Below are 27,710 nucleotides of genomic sequence, written 5' to 3'. Positions count from 1 at the left end.
GTCCTATCAGGGACACATGACAATAAACTCACTTGGCTTGATTACGACCTTGACCAAAAGTAGACATAAAATACTGGAGAAACTCAGTGGGTGAGGCAGCAGCTATGGAGAAAAGGGGCAGACGGTGTTTCGTGGTCGAGCCCCTTCTCAAACCATCACCATGATCAAAGATCAGCGATGAAGACCAAATACAGAGTGGGCGTGGCTTCGATCATTAATATTCATGAGCAATGGGTGACGTCAGGCGGGTCTTGCAGTGCACTGTGGGATACTGGAGGAGCGTGGACGGTCAGCCAGCCCGGCCTGAGCTTGTTGTTGGAGGGGGTGGGGGGGGGAAAGGAAGGACTGGGGGCGGTTAAGCGGGGCCGATGGACCGGGCGGCCGTGCCACGGAGGAGCGGGGGCGGGGGGCTGACCTCCAACTCCAGATCGGTGTCGGCCACAAACCCGGGGAGCGGCGGGGCCTCGGCGAGCCCGGCCAACTCTCGGCGCCGGAGGCAGCCGCCGCGACCGGCCGACTACAAGCTGCAGGTGATCATCATCGGCAGCCGCGGCGTGGGCAAGACCAGCCTGATGGAGCGCTTCACGGACGACACCTTCAGCGAGGCCTGCAAATCCACCGTCGGTAGGTGGGCACTGGGGGGAGATGGAGCTGGAGGCGGCCTCGGGCCTCGGCGCTCGCTTGGGACCCGGGCCCAAACCCTCGCTTGGTACCCGGGCCCAAACCCTCGCCTGGTACCCGGGCCCAAACCCTCGCCTGGGACCCGGGCCCAAACCCTCGCCTGGGACCCGGGCCCAAGCCCTCGCCTGGGTCTCAGACCTCGCTTGGTGCCCGAGATCCCAAGCCCTCGCCTGGGACCCGGGCCCAAACCCTCGCTTGGTACCCGGGCCCAAACCCTCGCTTGGTACCCGGGCCCAAACCCTCGTCTTCTGACTTGATGTTGATCCTACAGGAGTCCTGACCTTGGTCTTCCCCTCTTTATAATAGACATAAAGTCATAACTCCCCCCCCCCCCCCCCGCCGTGGAAGTGCCCAACACTAAAAGCCATAGCTGTAAGGCGAGAGGGGGAAAGTTAAATGGAAGATAGACACGGTGTTGGAGTAACTCAGTGGGTCAGGTAGTATTTAAGGAGAAAAAGGATGGGTGGGTTACGCTTTGGGTCGGAAGTGCAGGGCATAGAGGGATATCTGGATCACGTACAGGCCTTTGAGATCAGTTTAACTGGGCAACATGTTCGGCACAAACATTGTGTGCTGAAGGGCCCGTTCCTGTGCCATAGCTGTTCTATGTTCCACAGCTGGGCAACCAACAATGCACTCTTTATCTTTCCATTCTTCCGGGTCAGGCAGGCTGGGTTTCCTGCAGCACCCCCACCCCCCCTGTCATTCCAACTTGGAAACTTGACCCTGCTAATATAGCTGACTCCCTACCCAAGAGTCCTGATAGTCTGAAGAAGGGTCCTGACCTGAATCGACATGTGGACATTCACTCCGCAGTTGCTGCTGACCCTTTGAGTTCCTCCAGCGCTTTATGGAGTTTACTAAAAGACACTGTTGGAGTAACTCAGCAGGTCAGGAAGCATCTCTGGAAAAAGTGATTGGTGACATTACTGGTTGAGACCCTCTCTTCAGACTCAGTTTGTGGAGTTTAATCCTCCAGATCAACATTCCAGAGTTTAATCCTCCAACTCAAGACTCCAATGTTTGCAGTTTCTTATTTCTGGTTGTCTTGTGGTCCTTTATTCTGTCCTCCACTCCTCCCACCATCCTGGTCAGAGATCCAGCTGCCTCTCTCGGCCTCACCCAATAGTCCCTCTTCCTTCCTGCCATCACTCTTCTATTGTCTTTCTGTTCTGCTTTCCAAAATATCCAACCATAGGCCATGTCGCTAACTTGTATCTTGGTGTGTGGGAGAGATGGCTAGGTGCAAATTTGCTTCACAGTGCTCTATAAATGCAAATTACATGTTAATGTACATATTAACCCCTGATAGAATAAGCGTCCACGATAGCTGTTGGGTTTTTGGGTACATATACAGTGGGAGACCTGGTTTCCAAAACTATCACTTCACTGATTAATTGAACATAATTTTTGAACGTCTAATTTTAAATTTTAATTCATTCATTACCTTGTGACTAAATCTGGACATCTTCTATTTATAAAGATTATCCTTAAAGTTAATGGCAAACAAAATCAGTTATCTAGATGAAGCGATCTTTGATTAAAGTAATGTTTCTCGAATGTGGATAAATAGTAAGATTCAAAGAATACTGACAATTTAGATGAGTTAGTACAGCTTTTAAATGAGTTTGGATGGGCAAGGGCTGATTATTGTTGCCAATCATCAGAGAGAGAAATGAAGAAATGGTAATTCGGTGAGAGAGCCTTTGATTTTTAATGTCTGAAAGAGTGGACACTTGTTTGGATATGCTGTAAATAAATCCTCCTAAATTTATTCAAATGAATGGATTGTCAAGTATCCTTTTGAGATCAAGTCTTTCTGTTTTAATATTGTAGTTGGAGTTTCTATGTAAAGAGCTAATGAACCATAGATTACAATTAGAAGCTGCATTGAGTATGTGGTCCAAAAGACACGGCAGGTGCTATAAATCTGAAATAAAACAAATCAAGATAAATGGACAATAGATCCTGGGAAAACTTAGCAGGTCATACAGCAACTGTGCAAAGTGAAATTGAGGTCGCTTTTCAGGTTTGTAATGTCTGTATAACCCTGTATAAATACACGTCCGATATCTTGTAAGAATAGTTTATTTCCCAACAACTAACAGAAACTTCTGGAAAGTCACTTGACCTCAGTCACGAGGCACAAGCACACTTGCCAGCTTCTACTCCTGGCCTCAAGGGATGCTGGCATTTACATTACATCTCCCCCATCAACTTTATTTACATCTCAAGGAAGGAGGCGCCGTTGAGTATGGCAGCCTTGCCTGTAGCTGTTCGTTCTTTCATTTAAAAAAAAATTTTTAGTCTGTCAAAATGTTTTGTTATGGAGGTCTTTTCATGTGGGGAATGGGGGAAATGTTTTTCTCAGTCACTACCTGGTCGTGGATGCGTCTTTCCTCCGAGCTGCATCTTCGCCCCCTCCTGGCGGCCTACCATCTGGATTGGTGCAGCCTTTTCCTGCCAGAGACCGGCCAAAGCTTCAGCTTAAGCAGCGGAGCAGCACTGAAGTGCCATCGCTGAGCGGGTGATGCCTTACCTGGGTCGCCATGTTGGAGCTGGGACTGCCGACTTTAACACTGTGGACTGCTGACTTTTACACTGGAGCTGTGGTCTGCGGAGCTTCCAGCCGCGGGCGGCGCTGATTTTAACAACACGGGGCCCTGGGATCTTTCGCCGAGGATTGCCGTGTTGGAGCTCCGTCCAGCTCGGCCTGTGAACTTCTATTTTATTATCAGTTGGTTGGTCAGCCTCAGATTGACCTCTATCATTTACTGAAGCCAACGTAACTTCAGCTTTTTAGATTATTTGAATTTGTGAGCTGTTTAAAAGTTGGGTTAAACACCTTTCTTCTAGGTCATTACATTGTATGTGCCTATCTCAGATTATTTGACAGTAGTCGTCCACTGACTGCTGGAAATAATGCAATGCTGTGTGAGGTGGCAATTTTATTGAGTTATTTATCAGCAATGTGAACAAAGTTTGCATGCGATTCTATGGATGGAAATCATACATATTCTCCCATCTTTCATCGTCCCATTTGTTGTGGTTGATCACCATTTTACGATTATATAGTTGATGCTCACCTGTAAGATTGTAGAAAGAGTGAAAAGTTGTACCATCAGCTCTCACTATTAATAATAATAATAATAAATTTTATTTAATGGGCGCCTTTCAGACATCTCAAGGACACCTTACATAGTAATCGGAATAAAAACATATAATCGGAATAGAACAGGTAAAAAAGACATCACAGAGACACAAATTAAAAACAGAATTCAATCCAAAAACAGAAAATCAAAAACACAATGTGAAGAGGGAGCAGCGGCAGCCAAAGCGCGCCAGCGTCCACTCTCTCTTCACGGCAGAGTGGACGCTGGCTCACTATTGGCTGTAGACATTGAATGTAAAATGAACGAAAGCTGTCACGTTTAAAAGGGGTACAGGGACAGAAGGATCAGGGGGGATTATCTAAACCAGAGATCGAGTGGAAGTTAAAACAAAATTAAAATGCTGCTTTTGATACTGCCACGTTTCTTAGTATAACATGCTTACATTAGAAGTATTTACTATTCACAAATACTAAATCAATGTCTAAATAAAACTGCTGTTGAAGTAGCATATCTGCTATTTAGTGAACAGATTGAACGGCACTGATATGTCCTGGAATATGAGGCATACTGGATGTGTTCAGACTACACAATCCTATGTGGTTGCAAGATTGGCACCAATAAGAACTTAGAAGCCCAGGATTGTGCTGCAGCGTTAAAGGTATTAAAAATGTTAAATAGGGTAATTAAAAATACTAACTCCACCCGTTCAGTAGTTGAGTGTAACTATGTTGTGCGATATGTAATTTATTGATACTCCTGCACCTATTGTCTATTGAAACTCTGGTGAACCATCATCCAAGAAGGAACAGCGACCTTTGAAGCCAAGAGATGCACAGAATTAGAAGAAAAGAGAAGAAAACGGAAAGAGAGGCAGCAAAGCCCGATCTGCCATCTGGAATTTACTGTCCTGAATGCCAATGATCTTTCAAAGCCAGGATTGGACTCATAAGCCACCTGAGAGTCTATGTATCTATGTATGTAATATTGCCACCATTGTGATATAATGTAGGTAGTCAGGGCTCGAAATTTCCGTTTGCCAGTGGCAACCCACAGACCCACGGGGCAACCTAAAAGCCATGCCATTTTGCCCGGCTTGGCAAGCACTCTTGTTTAATTCTGAGCGGGCCCCCTCTCTATCTCTCTCTCTCTCTCTCTCTCTCTCTCTCTCTCTCTCTCTCTCTCTTTCTCCCTCTCTCCGTCACTCTCCGTCTCCTCCCGCTATCCATGTCCGTGTCTCGGGTCTCCACCCGCTCCTTGTCCGCCGGCACAACCACAGCCAGCACCAAAGATCCTATAGCGAGGATCTTTGTCCAGCACATCATCGACCGTGGTTGTGCACATGCGCACTGCCAATGCAACTGGTCGACGTCGGCCACTTTCTCCCTCCCTTTGCATGGTGGGAGATCTGGCTCCCATAGCTGTCCACTTGCCCGGCCGCTGAAAACCAACGCAGACTCACTTGCTGGAGCTGGAGTAACTCCCTGGAGTAACTCTTGCTGCTTGGTATCCTGGTCCTCCAAAAATATTCGAAATGGAATTTAAACAGAATTTAAACACCACCACCAAACTCTGAAAAATAACAGCCTAATGCATTTTATCTGTTTATTTATTGTGTGGTCTATGGTATATAGACACAGTGAACTTTTATCTCCTGTTCTGTATTATGTTTACATATTCTGTTGTGCTGCAGCAAGCAAGAATGTCATTGTCCTATCTGGGATACATGACAATAAAACTCTCTTGACTTGGACTTAAACAAAAAAGGGTTCTTGGGGGGAAAAAAAGAACTACCTTAAATTTAATTGCTTCTGGTTGGGTACCTATAGTAGGGTGAAGACTATTCCATGCTTTAATTGTGCGGCGGAACTCCATGGAGCAGCCAGCATGTCTGGATAGAAGAAATTGGGTGAGGTTTCGGGTAGAGACCCTTTTTTAGATTTGATCTGGTTTAAGTGTTTTAGTTTAATTTAAAGATACAGCATGGAAACAGGCCCTTCGGACCACCGATCACCCGTACTCTAGTTCTATCCCACACATTAGCGACGTAAGTCAAGAGTCAAGATTGTTTTATGCTCTCATGTCCCAATGAAATCCTTACTTGCAGCAGCACAACAGAATATGTAAACATAGTACTCTGTAAACAATGTTATCAACGAGAAAACAAAACAGTGTATATTTATATATGAATATATAACTGTATACACACACACACACACAATTTCCCTCCTGGGATTAATAAAGTTCTATCGTATAGTATCGTGTGTGTAGGAAGGAACTGCTGATGCTGGTTTAAACTGAAGATAGACACAAAAAGCTGGAGTAACTCAACAGGTCAGACAGAATCTCTGGACAAAAGGAAAATATTACGTTTTGGGTTGTGTCTGAAAAAGGTTCCTGCACACCTTTGGAATGTGGAAGGAAATAAGAGCACCCGGAGAAAACCCATGCGATCAAAGGGAAAAGGAGAAAACTCCATACAGACAGCACCCATATTCAGGATCAATTCCGGGTCTCTGGCAATTTTAGGCAGCAACTTTATGGCCAATGTACTGCCCCATAGTCTTGAACTTAATTAAAACATACAGTAGCTGTAAAGGGGGACATAGCATCACATAGAAACATAGAAATTAGGTGCAGGAGTAGGCAATTCGAGCCGAATGGCCTACATAGATTTAAGACTGAAAATGGATATTCTTTTTTTTTCGTAACCAAAGTTATCAACGTATAATTTTTTGTGTGTTGGAAAATAAAATATAGTGGCACAGCTGGTGGATGTACTGCCTCACCAGGTTGGCAGCGTGCCCTGCGAATGGCTGAAGTTCCCAGGTCGGCAGGTTTGCCCCAGGTCGGCTGGCAGTTCTGGCTGTAGCGCCCAGTTTGCCCTCGTGTCCCGGGACTGGCTGCAGTTCCCAGATCACGAAAATTAATTGGAAAAAAAACACGGTTGCGGGCCAGGTGAATTCGGGTTACGGGCCGGATCCGGGTTGCTGACCCCTGTGTTCGGCCTCATTGTGTGTGCCCCCCCCCCCCCCCCCCACGTTTTTAAAAGTGATTCGGCCCAGGTCTATCTTTCTTGGCCACCAAGCTAACCTTCGGCCTCCCAAGATGCAGGTAAATTTTCGGGCCTTATTTTAGGGTAAAAAATAACGTCTTCATTGCCGGGAAATATGGCATGCATTTGATTCACAGATTGGTATTCTTGAAAGACAGGAAAAAAAAGTTGCAATGCTTAAGCCAATTTGTTTGATCTTGGTTGATCTTTAATGACTGCAGGTATTGTGTTGCCTCCCCAGTGGAGAGGGATAAGAGATTTAAGAATGTCAACTTAGCAACAATGAAGGAACAATATGCTAGTACATAATTTAGAAAATAAATGTAATATTTGGTGTTCCCATTGTCTTGACTCTTGTTCTTTTTAGTTAGAGAGGTGTCTGTAAAGTAATCTTGGCAAGTTGTTGCACTCCATCTTTTAGTTACCATGTAGTATGTGTCAGCGTTGTGAGAATATGGGATGGGGTAATGAGTTTTGCACCAGAGCGGAAAGTTTATTGATAGATAATTATATCCTATCATAGATACAAAATGCTGGAGTAACTCAGCGGGACACCCAGTGAAAGAATGGGTGACCTTTCAGATCGAGATCCTTCTTCATACTGACTTTCTCTACCCAAAACGTCGCCTATTCCTTCACTCCAAAGATGCTGCTTGTCTCGTCTACGTTCCTCTCGCATTTTTTTCTATCTTCGGTGTAAACCAGCATCTGCAATTTGTGCTGTATCTCTCTGACTCACTCCCTGATCAAATCATTTGAGATAAATAGTGGTTAAAAAGTTAGAAAGGTTGGTTTTATGCAACAAACGGGCACTTCTTTGTGTTTAAACCAACTTTACATCATTGGAACTTTGATACAACTTTGATATCTGTGTTTGCTTCCTGTGACAGCTACCCGTCATTTCACCTGGTTTTCTGTTGGGTTTGTAAAGGGCCTGTCCCACCAGCATGCGATTGCATGCGTCTAGCGTAACCAAACGTGGTCGCTTGAGGCGTACGGCCTCGTGGGGCCGGTCCCACTTCGATCGGCGAATGCGTATGGAGTTGTGCAGGGCTGGTCCCGACATCGCACGGGGCTCCAAAAATCTTGCACTGTCCGAAGATTCTGCGCGCCAACGAAGGCGCATTGAGAGCTACGCAGCTTCTCGACGGCGTACGCAGCGTCTTGACGGCGTACGCCTAGCGCGTGGCGTTGCACGGTGACGTCACAGCCCGGCATGCCGTTGCGTGATGACGCCGACGCCGTGCGATGTCCAAATTCAGTCGGCCCGCCTCCTGCCCAGCTGTTTGGTGAGTTTGACGTAAAGTACATCACGCGCGAACTTTGCGCGTACTTAGCGCGAACTCCGCTTCCGTTTGGTCGCGCTAGACGCATGCAATCGCATGATGGTGGGACAGGCCCTTATCTCCTGCTGTGGGTGTTCATTTACCTCAGAAAGATACTGTAATTATTTTCTGGGGAATTAAGAATTCCTGTATAAAAACGATTTTGCACAATTGATATGCAGGATATCTTGGTTGTAAAGAGTCTTCCAATTTGTGACAAAGCAAGTGAAATTCAAGGTGGACCGAAAAACAAGTGCCCAGTTTGGAAGAACATTTTAGTGAGGTTCAAATGTGATAAGAGTTCAACCAACTCTCAGTTCAAAACTAGATTGGCAGGGGGGGTGGGATCTTGTACTGGACAGAGGCACGTGAGAGGCTAGAAGTTGGTATGGAGGGTGGTGTGGAAAAACAGGCAGGTGAAAGGCGGAGAGCAATGAAGGAGGGTTGGTTTAAGCTGCACGTATTTCGATGCAAGGGGCCTGACGGGTAAGACAGATGAGCCTAGGGCGTGGATTGGTATGAGTCACTGGGACGTTGTAGCCATGACTGAAACCTGGTTAAGGAAGGGGCAGGACTGGCAGCTCATTGTTCCGGGGGTACAGGAGCTTCAGGAGAGACAGGGATGAGAGAAAAAGAGGAGGGGGGGGTGGGGGGGGTTGCATTGTTGGTTAAGGAGGATGTCACAGCTGTGATCAGAGGTGGCATTATGGATGGTTCGTCTAGTGAGGCTATATGGGTAGAGCTGATGAACAAGAAACATAGAAAATAGGTGCAGGAGTAGGCCATTCGGCCCTTCGAGCCTGCACCGCCATTCAATATGATCATGGCTGATCATCCAACTCAGTATCCTGTACCTGCCTTCTCTCCTTCTCTCCATACCTCCTGATCCCTTTAGCCACAAGGGCCACATCTAACTCCCTTAAATATAGCCAATGAACTGGCCTCAACTACCTTCTGTGGCAGAGAATTCCACAGATTCACCACTCTGTGTGAAAAATGTTTTTCTCATCTCGGTCCTAAAAGATTTCCCCCTTATCCTTAAACTGTGACCCCTTGTTCTGAACTTCCCCAACATCGGGAACAATCTTCCTGCATCTAGCCTGTCCAACCACTTAAGAATTTTGTAAGTTTCTATAAGATCCCCCCTCAATCTTCTAAATTCTAGCGATGATCACTTGTTCAAGGGATGATCACTTTGTTGGAGGTATACTACAGACCCCCGAATAGTCAACGGGAATTGGAAGAACAAATGTGCCAGGAGATTGCAGACAGCTGCAGGTCAAATAAGGTTGTTGTTGAAGGGGGTTTTAATTTTCTCAATATAAATTGGGAAAAATAATCGTGTGAAGGGTTTAAATGGGGTGTAATTCCTCAAAAGTGTTCTGGAGAGTTTTCTCAAGCACTATGTAGAGGCTCTCACACGTGAGAGGGCAACAACGCTGGGTTTAATATTCTGAAATTGGGAAGGGCAAGTTAATGAAGTGTTTATGGGGGAGCCTTTTCAGACTTAGTTCGATTAGGTTTAAGATAGTTATGGATAGGGGCGGAGAGGGTCCACGTGTTAAAATGCTCAACTGGGGGTAAGGCCAACTTTGAGGGTATGAGAGTAGATCTTGCTCAAGTTGACTGGAGCAGGTTATTTGAGGGGAAAGGAACATCGACCAAGTGGGATGTTTTAAAAAGTGTGTTGACGAAAGCTCAGGATATGTACGTCCCCGATAGAGTAAAGGGCAAAGCAGGCAAATGCAAGGAAGCTTGACTGTCGAGGGAAATTGAAGCATTGGTCAAAAACAAGAAGGATGCATGGGGCCGGTATAGGCAGCAGGGATCAAGTGCAACCCTGGATGAGTTTTGGGAACTGAAAAGGGAGATCAGAAGGGCAAAAATGGGCCAGGAGATAGCTCTGCCAGGTAGCATTAAAGACAATTCCAAACTAATTTATAAATACATAAGGGTGAAAAGAGTAATTTGAGAGAGAGTGGGACCTCTCAGGAATCAAAGCAGTCACCTCTGTGTGGAGCCACAGGAGAGGGGCAAGGTCCTCAATAAGTATTTCTCCTCTATATTTACCGAGTAGAAAGACAATAGGGCGGAGGAACTAGGGGCAGTCCATGAAAGTGTCTTGAGAGCAGTCAGTGTTACCTTTGAAGAAGTACTGAAGATACTGTCATGTATGAAGGTAGTCATGTTAGACTTGGACAGTAATTCCAGTCAAAGTAATTGTCATAGAGGCCCTTTAGCCCAGCGCATCGAAGTTGAAAATGCCTATTTATACTAACTCCCTTGTGTGCGTTAATTCCATATCTTTCTATGCTGTACTCATTCAAGTACCTGGCCAGAACCTCTTAAATGTTGTTCCTGCCTCCAACACCTTCTCTGACAGCTCATTCATGATATCTACTATTGTGCGTGGAAAAAGTTACTCCTCGCGTCCCCTAAATACCACTTTCTTCTCACCGTAAACTTATGCCCTCTAGTTTTATGTCCACCATTGACTATTTTTACATTTGACACTGCCTTAGAAAAGCAACCAACTGCTTTTAATCAAAATCTAAAAGGTCAATCCCATCTATTTTGTATCCAATTTAACTCCTCCTGGATCCCGTGCAATCCATGCGTGACGTAGTATGCCTTGCCACAGTCTTTGTAAACAAGGTAGACACAATATGTTGGAGTAACTCAGCGTGACACTCAGCATCTCTGGGGTGACGTTTCGGGTTGAGACCCTTCTTCGGATTGCAAACAATGTCTACCACCCTTCAAAACAAACCAAATTAAATTTGTACAACACTACTTTGTGCACACGCAACCATGCTGACAATTCCTAATCAGTTTTTGCCTTCCAAATCCAAAACAAAATTCCGTCCTTCAGAATCCCTTGAATTCACTCTCACACCACCGACATAAGGCTAGCTGGCCTGTAGTTCCTTTTGTTATCCCGGCTGAATACAGGCACACGTCAACTCTCCAGTTCTCATCTGGGGCTAATGAAGGTATAAAAGTCTCTGGCAATCTCCTCCCTTGCTTTCCATAATATCCTAGGATACTCTTGGTTATGTCCTATGTCATGGTCATCGTTCTTTGTGCAGTTCAAGACCGCCAACTCCACCTGCTTCATAATGTTAATATGCTCCAGGAAATCGTTGTTCCCTCACATGAAGGCACTAGTTTCCGTGTCCTTCATGCTAAATACAGAGATGCACTTGTCTTGTGGTTTTGACAATGACAAGTGATGATTGTTACATGCTTGCCTGTTATTGTATCTTATTTTACTTGGCTACAGTCTCCTAATAGGATCCTAATAGTGTAGTGTCCTAATAGGATGGTGTGATTCGTTTAGCAAGGTCACCAAAAAGATTAATGCACAATATTATGTTCACTTCACACACACACACAAATCGCATGTGTGCAGAAAGTTACAGTATCCGCTCCAATTCGGGGGGCCTTTCTTTCCCTATCCTTTTCCTGTGATACGAAGGTTTGCTTTTACAGAGTGCTATGTATCCTGTTGGAAATTTTTGATTTTTGCTATTGAATTCAACCTTGTATTTGCTTTTGCTTCTTATTCCTCCTTTCCTTTTACTGTATTTGTTTATAGGTGTTGATTTTAAAATCAAAACAATAGAGCTAAGAGGGAAGAAAATTAGATTACAAATCTGGTAAGTGACCAACGCATTTCCAGCTGCTGTGCATATTCCTGTTACTTCTGACTTGAAATTTCACTTGTAATCTCATCTTTGGCATGGGCTGGTTTTCCATTTCTGGTAAGGATCCGCACTAATATTTTAACATCTCGTCCAGTACATTTTGGGTCCAATTGTAATTTTAACATATTGTGCTGTCCAGAGGTGTAATAATGAGATTTGATCTAGATATATTTTGTTAAACTGAAATTAGTTGCACCGTTCTTCTCATAGATTTTTTTTAAATCTAGTTTTGTTTTTAAATTTCCACAACTAATTTTATTTATATTAGCTGCTTTTGTTATCCAAAAGAGCCGAGACACAGAAATATTGAAATAGTTTTGATTGACACAAAATGCTGGAGTAACTCAGCGGGTCGGGCAGCATTTCTGGAGAATTTCGCATTATCGATGCCTTTCTTCAGACCTGCTATTTAAATAGTCTTGGATAGATTTTGAGTCAGCTGAATGATCTGTACAGTGCGTTCTTTCCATCCCTTTACCGAGCTTTTCCACATTGTATCCCTATCCCACTACTATCATCCCAATATTGAGACTGCACTGGATGATTTGTTTTCCATCTCCATTACATATGTCATCGGCCACAAGGAGGCTAAATCACTTTGGTGCCCTGGATGTCTAATGTCCCATTTCTTTTATTATTGCCCATGTTGTGGGAGCAAGATAACCGATTATTGCAACTTGCTATTTTTTGTAGTAGAACAGCAAAGACGTGGCATTTCTACTAAAGCAATTGGCAGCAGCCGATATGATATGAACTTGAAAGAGCAGCTTAAAATCTGTTTTCGATTACCGTCAGTTCTTCCTGCTAATTAACGTTGTATCTTTATTCATTTTTTTCCTTAACTGGAATGCCGTGTTAAATCATGCCACGTAATTCCAGTGATCGGAATATGCATTTGAATTGTGCAAATATTTTTTTACTAGGAGTAAATATTATTCAAAATGCAAGGAGTTACAAGCAATAGAAATCTAAGAACTATCATGACGTTCTCAGGGTATTAACCACTTGTGCCAACATTGAGTGTTAAAGGAAATTTTCCTTGGTTTTATTTAACTCAAAGCATTTAATAAGCCTGTAGGACTGCTGCTGCTGTGTGTACTAATATATGGTATGTAGGGTTTCAGTGTTTCTAAACTACATCTCGCTGTCATACTGTTCCATCAGTCAGAATTAATAATGTCAATGTAGCCGCCGATAGTCTGTGTGACACATGGTTTGTTGTCAGTTGTCTTTGTTTTCATAAACTCTTGTGAATGATAATAAAAAAGCTTACTAACACTCCATTCCATCCCACCCCACTTCCCAGCAGGATTGGCTTTGGATTGCAGCACTATTCTGAAATTCCTTACTCATCCATAGTCTCCAGTTAACAGTCTAATTTCTAACTGTCTGTGTGTTCTCATCCCTCATCTGTGTGACTCTTAAGATCTGTCTGCAAGAGGCTGGCAAATAATAACACTCTTTCTACTGGAGCATGTGGAGGTAAAATGTACTACTTTATTCAAATTGTATTGAGTTTGATTGTATTTGTGATACGACTTGTGGATAATCAACTGCCCTGTCCAGTTTAAAATAGCTTCCAGACTATTTGGATTCTTTACCATTAAGAGATTATTAAATAACATTGTTGCCCCTTTTATAGAAGCTGGAAAAAATTGGGAAGCCCAGTCAGCCCAGCGAGTCTATCCTAGTCCGTAGCTGCCAGTCTAACTCAATTTTCCAGTATTGGGTCCATATCCGTGCAGTTCATGACTCTTTAAGTGCACATGCAAATAATTTTAAAAATATGATGTGAATTTCTATCTCCACCATTCTTAGACAGATCCACATCACCTTCTGATTGGGGGAATGGGGGAGAATCGTTCCCATCAGTTTTTGACTAATTTTTTGAGACTTGTTCAATTTTATTATATGATTTTATCTACCGGTACATCAATTATATCTCCCCTCAACCACCTCTATTCTGCACAGAACATCCCTGCCTTATCCAGTATTCCTGGCAATTAAAATTTGGCAGCATCCTCAAATCTTTTCAAGTCCTTTAACCAAATTGCAAATTTCCTGCAATGTTGTACATTAACTAGTGTTGTTTATAGTTGTAGCTAAATTCCCAGCACTTATATTCAAAGTCTCTGGTAATAAAGAAAATGTTCTGTAGGCCTTTCTATAGGAATATTTATTTAACAATGTAAGAATAGATAGCTATACATTCCTAGACCCCCTTTGAGTCCCCACAATACATATCCTGTCGTCTTCCCCTTGGCTCCATTGGCTTGTAGAACCTCATAAAATTGTACTTTTCTTAATTATATACCATTAATCACTCTTTTTGCCCATTTATAGTTCATTGTTGGGCATTGATGCTTTAGTAAGTTAATCAAATAAGATTCATGCAGTCTTGACAATGCATTTGGTTTTCCCCTTCTTTTTAATCTCTACACTTTACAAGTTGGCATTTGTCAACTGCAGAGTAGGGGGTTTGAATGCTTTTATTAACCATGGTTATTTTGGTAAACCACTTGGTGTGGACCCCCCCCCCCCCTTCAGAACCCTGGATTGCTGACATGACTAGGTGGTGGCAGGGTGAAAAGAGCCAACTAAACATGTCCCATAATGCATGTGCTTCATTGTGTCCAACTGAGTAAAGATTGGACACAAAGATTTTAATTCACATTTTTCCCTCAGGGATACAGCGGGTCAGGAGAGATTCAACAGCATCACTTCGGCGTACTACAGGAGTGCTAAAGGAATAGTCTTGGTATATGACATTACAAAAAAAGAAACATTTGAAGATGTACCCAAATGGATGAAAATGATTGACAAGGTAATGAAAATGATATATCAATTCTTTGAAGTGTTATTCCAAATAATTTTAAAGTATTTTAAACCTCTTGAAACTTATACCAGTTGGACTACTAAACCAGAAAATTACTAGGTTACAAAATGACAAAGAATTTGTAATTTTCCAATATCTATTTTGACTAAGCTGGCTTTAATGTTTCTTTGATTCTCGCTGTTTCTGAAAGAATATAGATGTGCAGGAATATTTATTTTCTATTAGAAAACTTTTTTTTAAATTTAAATAATATAATCTGTTATTTAATTGCATTTTAATGTTACAAGTTGTCTTTATGCAAGGTATAAAGCTCTTCTTTAGTTTGGAATTAAAAAACATCACCTGGCCCTATATTGACTGGCCACATGGCCAGAGATTTTCTTAAACTTGGGCCTGTGACCAATCTCAAATGTGATGGTCTCCGTGATTTGGTATAAAATATTGTCTGAAATATGAAATTATTCTCTTTGCCTGCTCAAACATTCAGTCAAATGCGGCTTTTCTGATAGTCACCCTTTTAATACCATAGAAGGTGAAACAGGAACAAATGGTTTCCATTTTATACATGCTAACTTGAAAATGTGGTCTCTCGCCTCAATACATTGAATGACAATGCCCTTTCCTCCATTCACTTAATTAATTATTTCCATTAGTCCCTGCATGAATGCAAAATTAACAGTTTTTATTGAATCCACCATTGTGAGTCATGTGAAACTGGAGTTAATTCAGAAGTAATCAGCAGTTTTGTGGTGTATTTGCAGCCTCTACTTTGGAACTTCCGTGGAACATTCAACCATTTAGTCCAGATGAATGGATATATTCTCATAATTGAATAATTCAAATAATTATTGATTCATAATGCTTTTGTTGCTCCGGGGTAGTCGTATTCTGCTATCTACCTACACTCAGGATAATTTGCAGTCGTGCATCTTTCAGACTTGGAAGGAAACTTGTATCTGGCGACCCATGTGGTCACGGAGAGCATGGAAATAAAAAGGGAACATGTTGGAAATACTCAGCAAGTCAGGCACCATATGTGGAAAGAGAAATGGAATTAATGTTACAAGTCAAGGGTTCTTCGTTAGATTTGGCAAGCAAGGCAACATATTATAGTATCAAGTAGCAGGTGGGGTGGGATGGTAGAAGAAAGGGAATATATGTGGCTAAGGATAGCAAGGTCATCTGGTTAGTGGTTTAATGAGGGTAATTGAGGAATGAAAACTCAAAGGAGGGTAGGAATTGCAAAAAGCAGGGTTACATTGGTGGAGACAAGAACTGAGCCAATGTCGTTCTTCATTAAATGGTGGAGTTCAGCCTGATGGAGAAGAGGGAGGATAGCTGGTAGAAAGAGGTGCGGGGAAGGAGCAGAGCGAGAGCTGGCAAGTGATAGGTGGATCCAGGTAAGGAGGGGATGATCGGCTGATGAGCCTGTTGGGGAGAGAAGGATGGAGGTGGCAGCCAAGGCTTGAAGTAAAAAGTGAACTTTGCCTTTACTTGCAGTAGTGGTATTGAGTAGCAAAATTGCAAAAAAATCATATTTGTCTGTGGAGGGGGAGAGGGGACAAACTGATATTAAGGTTCTAATATCACTAATTCTGGAAATCATTTGAGTTTTTTGTCTATAGTGTGCACCATCTGTATAAGGCTGTACCTTTAAAAGCCGCTGATTGTTTTGTTTTCACAGTATGCTTCAGAAGACGCAGAGCTTCTTTTAGTGGGAAATAAACTGGATTGTGAAGTTGAACGAACAATCACTCGTCAGCAGGGAGAAAGGGTAAGAAATGATCAAGAAATATGGCCCTGTCCTGAAGTAGAACTTTTAACAGTTGGGTTCAAAGTATTTTGTGAAGAATTCTTGCTTGATCTACAATGGTAAGGGGTTTATCAGGGTAGTACTCGAGTGGCAAAGGTTGAGTAGGCAAAGGATGGGATGTTGAATCCGGCTATTTGGCTGATTTGATCTGAGAGATAATGTATTAATATTCTAGGATTTTCTCCTAGTTGTCTCTCTATTGTGTGATAAACACAGCTTGCTAATATCGCCAATTTATTCTTCTATGTACACTCTTTTACATCTAAATTTTAATTTTAAATTACAGACTTTGTCATCCTCAAGTTTTTTTATACACTGATACCATCATTTTAGTTTAGTTCAGAGATACAGAGCGGAAACAGGACCTTCGGCCCACCAGGTCTGCATCGACCAGCGACCCCCGCACACTAACACTATCCTACACACACTAGGGACAATTTACATCCATACTGAGCCAATTAACCTATAAACCTCTATGTCTGAAGTGTGGGAGGAAACCGAAGATCTCAGAGAAAACCCACGGGGAGAACGTACAAACTCCGTAGAGACAGCACCCGTAGTTGGGGTCGAACCTGGGTCTCTGGCGCTCAACCGTTGCGCCACCGTACCACCCACTTCTGAGATGCATAATGTATTTCCAAAGTCTAATTACCTAAAATAGGTGAATTCAGTGTTCATACCCATAGGTACAGTGCCTTCCATAGTATTTGGGACAAAGACCTTTCATTTATTTATTTGCCTCTGTATTCCACAATTTGAGATTTGTAATAGAAAAAATCATATTGTCAGATTTTAATAAAGGCCATTTTTACACATTTGGTTTGACCATGTAGAAATTACAGCCGTGTTTATACATTGTCCCCTCCATTTCAGGACACAGCAATGTCATGTAAATGAAAGTAGTCATGTTTAGTATTTTGTTGCATATCCTTTGCATGCAATGACTGCTTGAAGTCTGCGATTCATGGACATCACCAGTTGCTGGGTGTCTTCTCTGGTGATGCTCTGCCAGGCCTGTACTGCAGGCATCTTTAGCTTATGCTTGTTTTGGGGGCTAGTCCCCTTCAATTTTCTCTTCAGCATATAAAAGGCATGCTCAATTGGGTTCAGATCGGGTGATTGACTTGGCCACTCAAGAATTGACAATTTTTTAGCTTTGAAAAACTCCTTTATTGCTTTAGCAGTATGTTTGGGATCAATGTCTTGCTGTAGAATGAACCTCTGGCCAATGAGTTTGGAGGCATTTGTTTGAACTTGAGCAGATAGGATGTGCCTACACACTTCAGAATTCATTATGCTACTACCATCAGCAGTTGTATCAACAATGAAGATAAGTGAGCCAGTACCTTCAGCAGCCAAACATGCCCAGACCATAACACCCCCACCACCATGTTTCACAGATGAGATGGTATGCTTTGGATCTTGGGCAGTTCCTGCTCTCCTCCATACTTTGCTCTTGCCATCACTCTGTTATAGGTTAATCTTCATTTCATCTGTCCAAAATTCCTTTTTTCCCAGAACTGTAGTTGCTCTTTTAAGTATTTCTTGAGAAACTGTAACTTGGCCATCCTACTTTTACGGCTAACCAGTGGTTTGCATCTTGCAGTGTAGCCTCTGTATTTCTTTTCATGAAGTCTTCTGCAGACATTGGTCATTGACAAATCCACACCTGACTCCTGAAGAGTGTTTCTGATCTGTCAGAAGGGTGTTTGGGGATTTTTCTTTATTATAGAGAGAATTCTTCTGTCATCAGCTGTGGAGGTCTTCCTAGGCCTGCAGTCCTTTGCGATTAGTAAGCTCACCAGTGCTCTTTCTTCTTAATGATGTCCCAAACAGTTGATTTTGGTAAGCCTAAGGTTTGGCTGATGTCTCTTAACATGTCTCGTATCAGTCTCATAATGGCTTCTTTGACTTTCATTGGCACAACTTTGATCCTCATGTTGATAAACAGCAATAAAAGTTTCCAAAGGTGATGGAAAGATTGGAGGAAAGACTAGGTGCTGAGAGCTCTCTTATATCTCCTTTAAATACACCTGAGCAATTACAAACACCTGTGAAGCCATGTGTATCAAAGGTATCAAAGGTATTTTATTGGTCACATTCACATACACCGAGGTGTAATGAAGTGAAATGCTTTTTGCCATTTTGCAGCCCACAAAGAAAGAATACAGACATAACACCAATGAGAGTCTTAAACACAAAGAACATCCCCCCACAATGGCTCCCACCATGAGGGAAGGCACAAAGTCCAGTCCCCAACCCCAGTTCACCCATAGTCGGGCCTATTGAGGCCTCCACAGTTGCCTCTACGGAGGCCCGATGTTCCTGGCCGTTTTCGCCGGGTGGTGGTGCTCCGGCGTCGGGAGAGTCCTCACAGCGGCATGGGAACCCTGGAACGGCCGCCTCCGTACTGGAGGCCGCGGCTTCCGAAGCCGACGAGGCAGTGCCGGTTGGAGCTCCACAACTGGTGATCTCGTCGCGAGATCCCAGGCTCCCGGTGTAACGTTCGGTGCCGCCGCCCGCAGCTGGCCGGTCAACAGTCCCGCAGCTCCGCGATGTTTTACCCGGCGGTCTTAGCTCACCGGAGCTCCAGCGCGGCGACCCAGGCAAGGAATCGCCCACTCCACGATAGCGCTCCAGCCCTGTGCCGCCGCCGAAGCCGAAGTTCTGGGCGGTCCGTGACAGGAAACGCCGCTCCAGGCCCGCTAGTAGGCCGCGAGGACGGGTCGAAGCTGCAGCCCGGAGAAAAGCTGCCTCTCCGACCAGGTAGGGACCCTGAAAGGCAGTTTCCCCCTCCCCCCCCCCCCCCCCCACACCCCCCACACAAAAAAGTCTAGACCTCCAAACAAAACACTTTAACTAACTAAAAATAAAATGGTGAAAAGACAGACATCTGCTGGCAGGGCAGCCGTGCACAGGACAGCGCCCCAGTGTCCCAAACATTATGGTGCTCTGAAATGGGGGGAACACAGCCGTAATTTCTACCTGGTGAAACAAAAATGTATAAAAATACCCTTTAATAAAATCTGACAATGTGAACTTTAACCACATGTGATTTTTTTTTTTTCTATTATCTGTATGGAGTTTGTATGCTCTCCCTTAAACTGCATGGGCTTTCTCATGCAGTCTCATGCATTATAGTCCCTGGTCACATGTGGCTATTCCTAGTAACAGCACGGTGGTTTAGCAGTAGAGCTGCTGCCTTTAAGTGCCCGAGACCCGGGTTAGATCCTGACTACGGGTGCTGTCTATACAGCGTTTGTATGTTCTCCCCGTGACCTGCGTGGGTTTATTCCAGGATCTCCGGCTTCCTCCCGTTCAGGTTTGTTGGTTAATTGTCTTGGGCAACCTCCTCAGTGGGCAACCTCCTCAAGCCTCGAGCCAACACTCTCCCTACCTCTACTCCGGATCTCTGCAACTCATTCCTCCACTTTTTCGCTGATAAAATCAGCACCATCTATCAATCTTTATCCCCTCTACCCGACTCCCCAGCAGCTACTCCACCACCTACCAAGACCCCTCCTTTCAACATCTCCACTGACCTCCTTACCCCTCCTCCACACTGCTTCCTCTCCCAGTTTGACCTGGTCACCCCTATTGAAATCTCCAAACTCATCAGCTCTTCCAAACCCACTACCTGCTCCCTCGACCCTCTCCCCACTCCCCTGTTGAAGTCCTGCCTCCCCGTTCTCTGCCCCTACCTCACTAATCTCTTCAACTCCTCATTGTCCCAAGGAATTGTCCCCTCCGCTTTCAAAACTGCTGCCGTTACACCAATCTTAAAGAAACCTGGTCTTGATCCCTCCTCTCTCATTAACTACCGCCCAATCTCAAACCTCCCCTTTCTTTCAAAAACCCTGGAGCGTATCGTTGCGTCGCAACTTCATTCCCACCTCCTTGCGTATAACCTACTTGAACCCCTCCAATCTGGCTTTCGCCCCCTCCATAGCACAGAAACTGCTCTCCTCAAAGTCCTCAACGACCTCCTCACCTCTGCTGACACTGGTTCCCTCAACATCCTCATCCTCCTCGACCTGAGCGCAGCCTTCAATACAGTGAACCATAACATCCTGCTCACCAGACTCAAAGACCTCGGCATTGAAGGCTCTGCACTCAGCTGGCTCCGTTCCTACCTTTCCAACAGATCCCACTTCATCTCTCTCCACAACCACACCTCTGCTACAGCCGCAGTCACTCAAGGCGTTCCCCAAGGCTCCGTACTCGGCCCCCTCCTCTTCATCATCTACATCCTCCCCCTTGGTCAGATACTCCGCCACTTCAATCTGGACTACCACTGTTACGCTGATGACACCCAGATTTACCTTGGCACCAAATCCCCCCACAACCCCCCCCTCTCCCATATCAACTCCTGTTTGTCAGCTATAAAAACCTGGATGCAACATAATTTCCTCAAACTCAACAGCGATAAGACAGAATTCCTCCTCATAGGCTCCAAAGCCACACTCAGCAAAATCAATAACCCCACTCTCACCATCGACGGCACCACTGTCTCCCCATCTCCCCAGGCCCGCAACCTTGGCGTGATCTTTGATTCCACCCTCTCCCTTGAGCCTCACATCCGCCATGTCATTAAAACCTCCTTCTTTCATCTCCGCAACACCGCCAAACTCAGACCCTCTCTCACACCGCCCGCTGCTGAAAGACTCATCCATGCCTTCATCTCCTCCCGACTGGACTATTGCAACTCACTTCTCCTTGGCATCAGCTCCACCTACATCAACCGACTCCAACTGGTCCAGAACGCAGCCGCCCGACTCATCACCCATACCAAATCCTGGCATCACATCACTCCAGTCCTCAAACAACTTCACTGGCTTCCCATCTCCCACCGGATCACCTACAAAATCCTGATCCTCACCTACAAAGCCCTCCACCATCTGGCCCCCCCATATCTCATTGACCTCCTCTCCCCCTACCAACCCTCACGGTCCCTCAGATCCACATCAGCCGGTCTCCTCTCCATCCACAAGTCCAACCTCCGCAGTTTTGGGGACAGAGCCTTCTCCAGGGCAGCTCCCAGGCTCTGGAACTCCCTCCCCCAACTGATCCGCAATTCCGTGTCCCTCACCATCTTCCAGTCCCGCCTCAAGACCCATCTCTTCACCTCTGCCTATCCTTAGCCCCACGTCCCCCTCCCTTTTCATCTGTGCATTAATTGCCTCGTATTGTGTTTTGTATTGAATTCTGTCTTTACTTTGTGTACTAGTCATGTCTCTACTATTTATTTCATTCCCCTTACATGTTTTTCCTCTACATGCTCAATTTTTGTAAGGTGTCCTTGAGACTCTTGAAAGGCGCCCATAAATAAAATGTATTATTATTATTATTAAATTGTGCCTAGTGCGTGTAGGATAGTGTTAGTGTGCGGGGAATGCTGGCCGTCATAGACTCAGTGGGCCGAAGGGCGCTGTATCGCTAAAACTAAATGCAGCTGTTCATGATGTGATTCCTAGTTTCAGAAATCATCTAAGATTATGATGGTAAAGCATATAGTACCATTGTTTTTAAGTGCTGGACCTAACTGAAACCCATGTGGTAAATCGAGTATCATCGTGCCTTAATTGGTATACGTGACAATAAAATACCCTTTGAACCCTTTAATTAGTACATCTGGAATAATTTTTATTTTTATTGTATCAGTAATCATAACCCCCAAAAAATGCTGAATTGTCTTAAAAACATCTGCTTCACTAATGTCCTTTGGGGATGCAAATCTATTATCCTTAAATCAATCTGGTTGACATGTGGATCCTGACGTAGGAATTACGGTTGACTGTACCCTTTGAAATATCTCTTGAGTCATTTCATTCAGAAGTCAACGGGATGACAGGAAATGCTGACCATATGCTTCGAAAGTATAAATAAAAGTAAGCTCAATTTCTGTTCTTAAGGATCTGAGTTAACCAGGTTCTGAAAATAATTTTGCACCAAAAACTCTTCTGTAATTTGTATTTTTTTACTTCCTTGTTTTTCTGACTCGCTCTGTGCAAATACTTTTTGTAATTTGCTTATTATGCCTCTTTTGTCAAAATGGCCTGTTCTCGCTTTCAGTGAAATAATTTAAAGATAAAAATGAACATTTCTGTGCAGCTCCCATGCTAAATATATTTCATCTTTAATTTCCGCAGTTTGCTCTGCAGATAACTGGCATGCGTTTTTGTGAGGCTAGTGCAAAGGACAACTACAATGTCAGTGAGATCTTTATGAAGCTTGTGGATGACATCTTAAATAAGGCAAGTTCATTTTACTGCAGTGTTTGTGGTCTTTCATCTGCGATTCAAGACCAATTTAGATTGTGTTACTTAGGAAGTTAGCAATGTTGCGTTACAAATATTACTTTTACCAAGAACAATCATATGTGGCTGGGTTAATTGAATGGCTAAATGGAAGAGCAAACTTAATGAATATCCATATCCATAACAGAGCCCAGCAGAAGTGGCTCCTGCTGAGACCACGTGCATCATAGAAGCCAGTCATTTGCTTCTTGTGATTTGGTCATGGTGAGTGCAGCACAGAAGCAGGCTGTTCAGTCCACCAAACATTCATCAACCCATCACATTAAAAATGGGATTAAAGTAGTGTGTTAGTGGAGGTGCTGAAGTAGATGGGTTGATGACTGTTTGGTGGACTGAACAGCATGCTTCTGTGCTCTACGCACTATAACCATATCACATTAAATTAATCAATCTAGTTAATGACTGGCTTATTTGCCACTTCCTCATCAACTTCCCCAGATCCACCTCTCGCCTATTCAACTTTTTTTTTTTTTTTAGTTTGTTTTAAAGTATGTTTTTAGTGTTTCTTTGTGCGTTATGTGTGGGGGGGTGAGGGGGAAACCGATTTGGTCGCCTCCTCCAAGGAGAGGCGACTTTTTCCAGGTCGCCTCCCCCGTGGCCTAACAATCCGGTTCGGCGCGGCCTTTCCCGGAGATGCGCCCGGGGCTTCAGCGGCGGGCGCAGCGCGGACTCTCGTCGTGGAGCGGGCGAGCCCTCGCTGGAGGGGAGCGCTCCGTTCCGCTGGCCCGCGGCAGCCGGCAGAGCTCCAGCTGACGCGGCGTCTGTAGCCCGGGATCCCTCGTGGGGGACCCGGGGGAAGAAGAAGCCACCACCGCTGGTCCGCGGCCAACTTCTACCGCGGACCCGGTGTGGACTTACTTACCATCACCCCTGGAGGGGAGCTTCGACTGCTGGCCCTGCAGTCTGCGGTGCTTCTGGCTGTGGCGCGGCGGGAACTTTAAATCTTCGGCCTGCGGCCTCACCAACCTAAAGCCGCGGTCTCCGGTGGGGAAGAGCCAACTCTGGACTTACCTGGACTTGTACCTTGTCCTCTTACCATCTGGACGTCTGCAGTGACGGCTGCGGAGGGTTGAGGTCCCGGCCACGGGGGAAAATGAAGGAGGACTGGCCAAATTGTGTGCCTTCCACCACAGTGATGAATGCTGTGGTGGATGTTTGTGTTAAATTTTTATTGTGTATTGTGTGTTCTTTATCATTGTACCGCTGCTGACAAATTCATTTCACTTGCACTTTATGTGCAATGTGACAAATAAAACCGTATTGTATTGTACTTGGGGCAGCTCACGCCCAATTAACCTACCAGTGGATGTGGCGAAAACCACTTCACCCAGAGAAAGCCCATGGAGTCAGGAAAGTACAAGCTCCATACAAGCTACACCCACTAGTCAGGAATAAAGCCAATTCTCTACCACTTCAGCACCTCCACTAGCTCCTACCTCCTTTTCTTTTTCCTCCCTCCCCCCCAATATGAAGAGACAAATGTGCACATTCACACAGCAAAAATGGTATTCACTTTGGGATTGTACATGGGTGCCTGCCAATAATCGTTAGGAAAAAGAGGAAATATGTAGGGAATTCACAGACTAAGAGTAATAAGGTTTTAGTAGAGAGGGATTTTATCCAAATATTGAATTATCAACTGGCATTACTGTGGTGCTAAGAACTTAGATGTGGAATTTTGTAATTTGTGTTCAGGAAAATCTTATCAATGAATGTGTAGATTGCCCTACAAGAGGAGGGGCAAACCTTTTGGGGAAAGAAGCCAGGGCAGGCAACTGAAGTGTTAGTAGGGAAACAATTTGAGACCAGTGACCATCATTTTTTGAATTATGAAAATAGATAAGACTGGTCCGACGGTTTTCAAGGCTGATTTTGAAGTTATTAGATAGGAACTTTTAAAAGTTGATTGGGGGGAGGCTATTTTACATGTAAACGGGTATCTGGTAAGTGGGAGGCTTTTAAACATGAGATCGCAAGCGTTCATTTGCTAGCATTTGAGCAGCAAAGTGGTGTAGGTGGTAAAACTAATGCCTCACAGTTCCTGAGACAAATGAGATCCTGTTGCACGTTCTCTCTAATAAATGGTGCTCATTTGACTATTAGTGATCGATATTGCTGTAATTCAATGTCAATCCTATTGACAATTTGTTTCCTATCAAGAACAGGAAAAATAATGATCATGAAGTCCCAAGTGTAACTTCAGGAACTAACATGATCCGTTTTTCTGAAATCGCTTCACATCGTTTCCACTGACAGCCTATTAAAACCTGGCAAATTGAGCACATTGAACTTTACCTTCCAGTGCCAGAAGTGAGGGCTGCTGTCCGATTGTCTAAGTTGTCAAATTTCAAACAATGGGACATGGTTGACAATCAAAAAATTACTGTTTTCCACATTGTATCCTGTGAGGTATAGTTGATAAAATGTGTATTCCACAACAACCTCTCAGCTGGTATTTATGCTTGACATCAGCCTTCTTTGGAAGCCTCTTCATCTAACCCTATTGACACTACTTTCCAATTTGTACTGCTTCAATGTATTGGTTTATGCTGGTGTATTTTGGAATGTTGACTAATAGGCCTTTTCACTTGGAAAATTGTATTGAAATCGCAACACATCATGACATCAGTTTATTTTATTTTATTGTCACATGTACCGAGGTACAATGAAAAGCATGCTAGCTGCATGCTAAGCAGTCGGCGGAAAGGCAATAAATGATTACAACCGAGCTATCCAAAGTGTACAGGTACATGGTAAAATTTAGTGCAAGATAATGTCCAGTAAAGACCAATTACGGAGAGTCAGAGGGTTTTCAATGAGACAATTAGCAGCTCACAATTCTCTTGTTGTTGGTTCAATTGCCTGATAACATTTATATTTATTGCTTCTTAATTCTGCCTTCATCTTTGTTCTGTTCTTTTGATTAATGTGTGAAACATAAATAATTGGAATGTTTTACCTCGCCTACATTTTCAGATGCCTGAAGTGCCCAAGTGCGAGTTATCAAACAGCATCCTGTCACTACAGCCAGAGCCTGAAATTCCACCAGAGCTGCCGCCAGTTCGGCCGAACGTCCGCTGCTGCTGATCGTTGCTTCTCCCCTGCGCTCGTACTCATGTACATTGCTGCAATGCAATCAGTCTCACCATTGTCATCGTTGCACTTTGTAGGAATGATCAGAGAAGAACTCAGACTAACTTTGTATATGTGTGAGATTTTAAAATGGTATAGGATAAAATTACTCTGTTCTGAATAACTGCACATTTTTTTTTAAATATCCTCTGATTTCTAGCAAAGTTGATGTTTTCTACACTAGTGCAGTATTTAATGTCAGTGTGTAGTACCAAGTGGTTTCTAAACTTCAAAATGGCCGTTTTGTTATGGTACTCTTTATAATTTAAAAAAGGGGTCAGGCCACTGAAAAGACTGTCTCGTTTCTAGCATAAAGCTGCTATTATCAGTGGGATCATAGTCACTGCTACCTTTGCTAAGTAGCACAAGATGGGGACGTTAGAAAAACTAATGAACCATATTTGGGATACATTATGGAATTTTTGCAAATCCTAATATATACAAAAGGGAACCCCATTAGATACATGTTTAAGAAAGAACTGCAGATGCTGGAAAAATTCTCCATAGATACTGCCTCACCCGCTGAGTTTCTCTAGCATTTTTGTCCCCATTAGATACATAGTTGGTTCATTTGTACGTTGGTGCTTAGACTGCAAATATGTATTATCTTCCCAAGAAGTGTTGGGAACTAAATGGTAACACTAAATTGTAATTCGGAGAGATCCAGAGTGCACATTACTTGCAACAAGAGTGTGAAGCACAAAAATATACTTGAGGTGCAGTAGCAGAATTGGGGTCATGCGATTTGAGTCTATTATCAGAGATGTAACGTTATTGCGGTCACGGCAAGTAAAATCATCTGCCTCCCTCCCAAATCAAAAATGATGTGCTGTGAAAGGACACTTAGTTGTCACTTTAGAAGCACTTAATCGAAAAGTTTTAGGCCGAGGGAGGGGGGCTATTATATTTTAGGTGAGTATTTTATAGTGGACAATTTCAAGTGGGCATTTTATAAAAGTTGCCTTATGAGGATCAAATATTTTACATTTTGGTCTGTTCAAAGATATTTTCATTGTGCAAATGACTGCACCTCGCACTTGTAACATTGCAGTGAACAGCACTCCCTCGTAACATTGTTAGGTTTCAATTTCAGGTGACCAGTGCGTTGCCAAGTGGGTGTAACGTACTTGCACAAAGCCCTACTTAAGACGGGGCTCGTGTCACGAGCAACAGAGTAACTTCCATGTCGAAGACTGAAGATTTTTGTGGAAGTATGTGAAGTGAAAGTACAATATTCACTTTGTTACCAATAGTTGAAGTAATTTTGATTTTTTTTTAATTGTTCTCATTGTGGATCCCACAAAAAGACAGATTCACTTGCAGCTTTTAATTCCAGATTGTGCTTGTTCATTGCTGTATTTGGAACATGAAGAAGATCTTCCCATCATTTCGGTGCATGTTATTTAAAAAGTGAAGTCTGTCCCTTTGGTGTAGCTGATTTATTTTTTGATGAATTCAAATATAAGCATGGTATGTAAAATTGTGACCTATTAAAACTCTATACACAAATGCCTACACTGTTTCCTTCATTTCTTAAAGCAATGGTGGAGGTAATCAAGTCCACCCTGAAGGTTCTAAATTTGGAGAAAAATTAAAAAATGAAGGTTGGACAAACTTGAGATTTGTTTTCTCTAGAGTATTGAAGGTTGAGAGGAGACCTGATAGAGGTATATAAAACTGTGGCCTAGATAATGTAGACATTCAAAGCCTTTCTCCCCAGGGTGAAAATGTCGA

At 43.7% G+C, this 27,710-nt stretch overlaps 1 protein-coding gene across 2 annotated transcripts; it reads left to right on the top strand.

Annotated features, from left to right (window-relative positions):
* Window positions 1–258: 258 nt before the first annotated feature.
* Window positions 259–27,488, top strand: rab12 (RAB12, member RAS oncogene family). Of its 2 annotated transcripts, XM_033019846.1 has the most exons (6): window positions 259–624; window positions 11,770–11,830; window positions 14,564–14,702; window positions 16,399–16,488; window positions 22,677–22,781; window positions 25,821–27,488. In XM_033019846.1, the coding sequence occupies exons 1-6, from the start codon at window positions 369–371 to the stop codon at window positions 25,929–25,931; spliced, it is 762 nt and encodes a 253-aa protein (XP_032875737.1). In that variant the 5' UTR covers window positions 259–368; the 3' UTR covers window positions 25,932–27,488. The 2 variants fall into 2 exon arrangements, with proteins under 2 accessions (XP_032875737.1, XP_032875738.1); XM_033019847.1 differs by lacking the exon at window positions 22,677–22,781 and having other exon boundaries at window positions 296–624.
* The last annotated feature ends 222 nt before the right edge of the window (window positions 27,489–27,710 follow it).

The sequence above is a fragment of the Amblyraja radiata genome, chromosome 4 (genome assembly GCF_010909765.2).
Source record: "Amblyraja radiata isolate CabotCenter1 chromosome 4, sAmbRad1.1.pri, whole genome shotgun sequence".
Taxonomy (NCBI): domain Eukaryota; kingdom Metazoa; phylum Chordata; class Chondrichthyes; order Rajiformes; family Rajidae; genus Amblyraja; species Amblyraja radiata.
This window is presented reverse-complemented; position numbering and strand designations above follow the sequence as displayed.

What these genes read in the sequence shown, in the direction of transcription:
- rab12 (XM_033019846.1), top strand. Translation starts at nt 369, where the DNA reads ATGGACCGGGCGGCCGTGCCACGGAGGAGCGGGGGCGGGGGGCTGACC. An exon ending in GGATGAAAATGATTGACAAG is followed by an intron (nt 14,703 to 16,398) that starts GTAATGAAAATG and finishes TTGTTTTCACAG; the next exon opens with TATGCTTCAGAAGACGCAGA. An exon ending in CTCGTCAGCAGGGAGAAAGG is followed by an intron (nt 16,489 to 22,676) that starts GTAAGAAATGAT and finishes TAATTTCCGCAG; the next exon opens with TTTGCTCTGCAGATAACTGG.